Genomic DNA, 2421 nt, shown 5'->3' with positions numbered 1-2421 from the left:
ATACAACGCGTTGCTGCGCTATGCAGCCCCCAACCCAACACTGTTTGCAGCTTCTTGTTTGTTTGCAGCAGTCTTGAATAGGTTGTATATATCCTTTAAAAGGGGTATTAGGGTTCTTTGCTGGGTCTATGCATGCTTATTCTTCTATTCAGAGACTATTTCTGTGGCGAAGGCGCGTCATAGCTCTTCGAAACCCAAAGAAGACAGATCCTAGGGTCCAACTATTCTACTTTTTGCAGATTGCGCTGTACAGACACCTTATTACTTGCTAGTGGAGGGGATACGGAGGGTTATAGAACTTTAAAGTGGTTAATAAGGGGATTTAGAGCCTTTATTCCCGCGTTTTTCTTGTCTCCTCCGAACCCACAACCCCGGGAGCTCAGCCCCAAGGCCTTTTCATCTACTCCGCGGGCGGGTGGCAGACGTCTCCTACAGGATTAGGGCTTAGGGTTTAGGGTTTAGGGTTTAGGGTTTAGGGTTTGGTGTTGGAAAAGTCGCAGCAGAATGCCAGCCGCAGGCGGTGGGCATCGAGGCTGCGGGGCGCCTGCGGCGTTCTCTCTCTTTTTTCTTTTCTTGTTTTTCGTTTTGTTTGCTGAAGCAGCAGTAGGAACGGCGGCAGCAGCAGCAGAATCAGGAGCAAGAACAACAGCTGCAGGAGTCCCAGCTGCTGCTGATAAAGAGCCGGATGTAGCAGAGGAGGAGGAGGAAGATGAGGGGCCTCCATGCACCACAGGCTTGAGAGATGCAATAAATGCTGCAATAACTCATATGCAAGGTCTGCAGGGTTTAGGGTGTAGCTGTAAGGGTTAAGGGTTTGTTTTAGAGGCTATTTTCTGCCTTTTTCCACATGCACCTACAGCAGCAGTGCCTGCAGCAGCAGCAGCAGCAACAGCAGCACCAACTCCGAGTGTTTAGGGTCTATTAGGGTTTAGGGTTTGTGGTTTGTTGCGTTTAGGCGAACATTATGTCCCTAGTCAGTTGATGTATCGGTACAAGAAGCTACCTTACGTGCCTCTATTGCTGTGCCCTCCATTGCCTCTTTATTTGGAGTCAACTTTCTGGCCTTCTTTGTCTTCTCTTCACCCCTCTGATCTTCTTTTAAAAGTGCTTGAACGAAACACTATTCGAGTAGCATCATACGGAGCTCCTTCTCCTCATCAGCATCCTGAGGGACCCCTCAGGGCCTTCAAAGGATACGACTGGGGTGATGAAGGCAATTACTCCAAAGACCCGCCAACTGGTCCGTTAGGGTTTAGGGTTTAGGGTTTATGGTTTAGGGTTTGGGATTTGTGGAGAATCTATGGCTAACGGTTTGTTTAGGGTTTAAAGTTTAGGATTTCGGGTCTGTGCAGCATGTAGGGTTAAGGGTGTTATATAATTAGGCTTATTGAGGGTTTAGGGTTCGTGGTGTAGGGTTTAGGGTTTAGGGTTTATGGTTTAGGGTTTATTGCTTAGGGTTTAAGGTCTATGGTTTAAGGTTTAGGGTTTATGGTTCAGGGTTTATGGTTTAGGATTTTGGATTTTTTTTTGTGGTTTAGGGTTTAGGGTTTAGGGTTTAGGGTTTGGGGTGTATTGTGTGCAGGGTATTTTCCGGATTACTTACGTTATTTGGCGAGGACTATTGGCGTTCACTATGGGCGTCCGCTGCGTGTAGAGTGGCTGTTTTATACAACGGGATCTGCTTGTTTGCATGCAGTATTAGATGGGGAGGCAGATATGACAGATATATATTTCTTGCAGTCAACGGCCGATGATGATTCTTTAAAAAACTTAAGCAAACCACCACCTACAGCTCCTACCCCAACAGCTACAACAGCAGCAGCAGCAACAGCAGCAACAGCAACAGCAGCAGTAGCATCACCCGCTGCAGCAGATGCTGCTAATGCTGCAGCTTCTTCTGCTTCTCCTGATGGTGCAGCAGCTGCTGCAGGTGGAGCTTCCCAGGGACAGCCGTCTTTAGAAGACCTCTTAGAGACTACCCCTCCTGTCTTGATGAATTCACGAATAGCAGCAGCAGATAAGGGGTTAATGGGTGCTTATTTCTACCGTACATGTCCTATAGTTGGCTCAAGTGCAGTGTTTGTTACGAGAAAAGAATTAAACCTCAAAACTTTCAGAGATATTGTTGTCTACTTGAGGTCTCACCCCCTAGATATGAAGCAGCCTGTGGCCTTCTTAACATCAGCAAATCAAAGACAACTAGCTTTCCTTCTACCTTCCTCCACTCCCTACATTGTCCTCAGCAGTAAGCAATTCACAATCAGGGTTTAGGGTTTTCTACCGTTTAGGGTTTACTACAGTTCGGTGTTTACTAGGGTTTAGGGTTTACTAAGGTTTAGGGTTTATTAGGGTTTTGGTGTATATATATATATATTGCTAATATATATATACACACACGCATATATATATATATATATATAT

At 45.9% G+C, this 2421-nt stretch overlaps 1 protein-coding gene across 1 annotated transcript in view; it reads left to right on the top strand.

The window, feature by feature from the left end:
• Positions 1 to 504: 504 nt before the first annotated feature.
• EAH_00056150 (hypothetical protein, conserved) overlaps positions 505 to 2421 on the top strand; it is a gene marked incomplete at both ends in the record, with an annotated part of 4975 nt that continues 3058 nt past the window's right edge. The window contains 3 exons of the mRNA XM_013397584.1: positions 505 to 775; positions 956 to 1240; positions 1583 to 2245. Of these exons, the coding sequence (XP_013253038.1) occupies positions 505 to 775; positions 956 to 1240; positions 1583 to 2245 (1219 nt within the window). The remainder of the gene's footprint in view (positions 776 to 955; positions 1241 to 1582; positions 2246 to 2421) is intronic.

Source organism: Eimeria acervulina, genomic scaffold (genome assembly GCF_000499425.1).
Source record: "Eimeria acervulina Houghton genomic scaffold, Eah_scaff1140, whole genome shotgun sequence".
NCBI classification, from domain to species: domain Eukaryota; phylum Apicomplexa; class Conoidasida; order Eucoccidiorida; family Eimeriidae; genus Eimeria; species Eimeria acervulina.
This window is presented reverse-complemented; position numbering and strand designations above follow the sequence as displayed.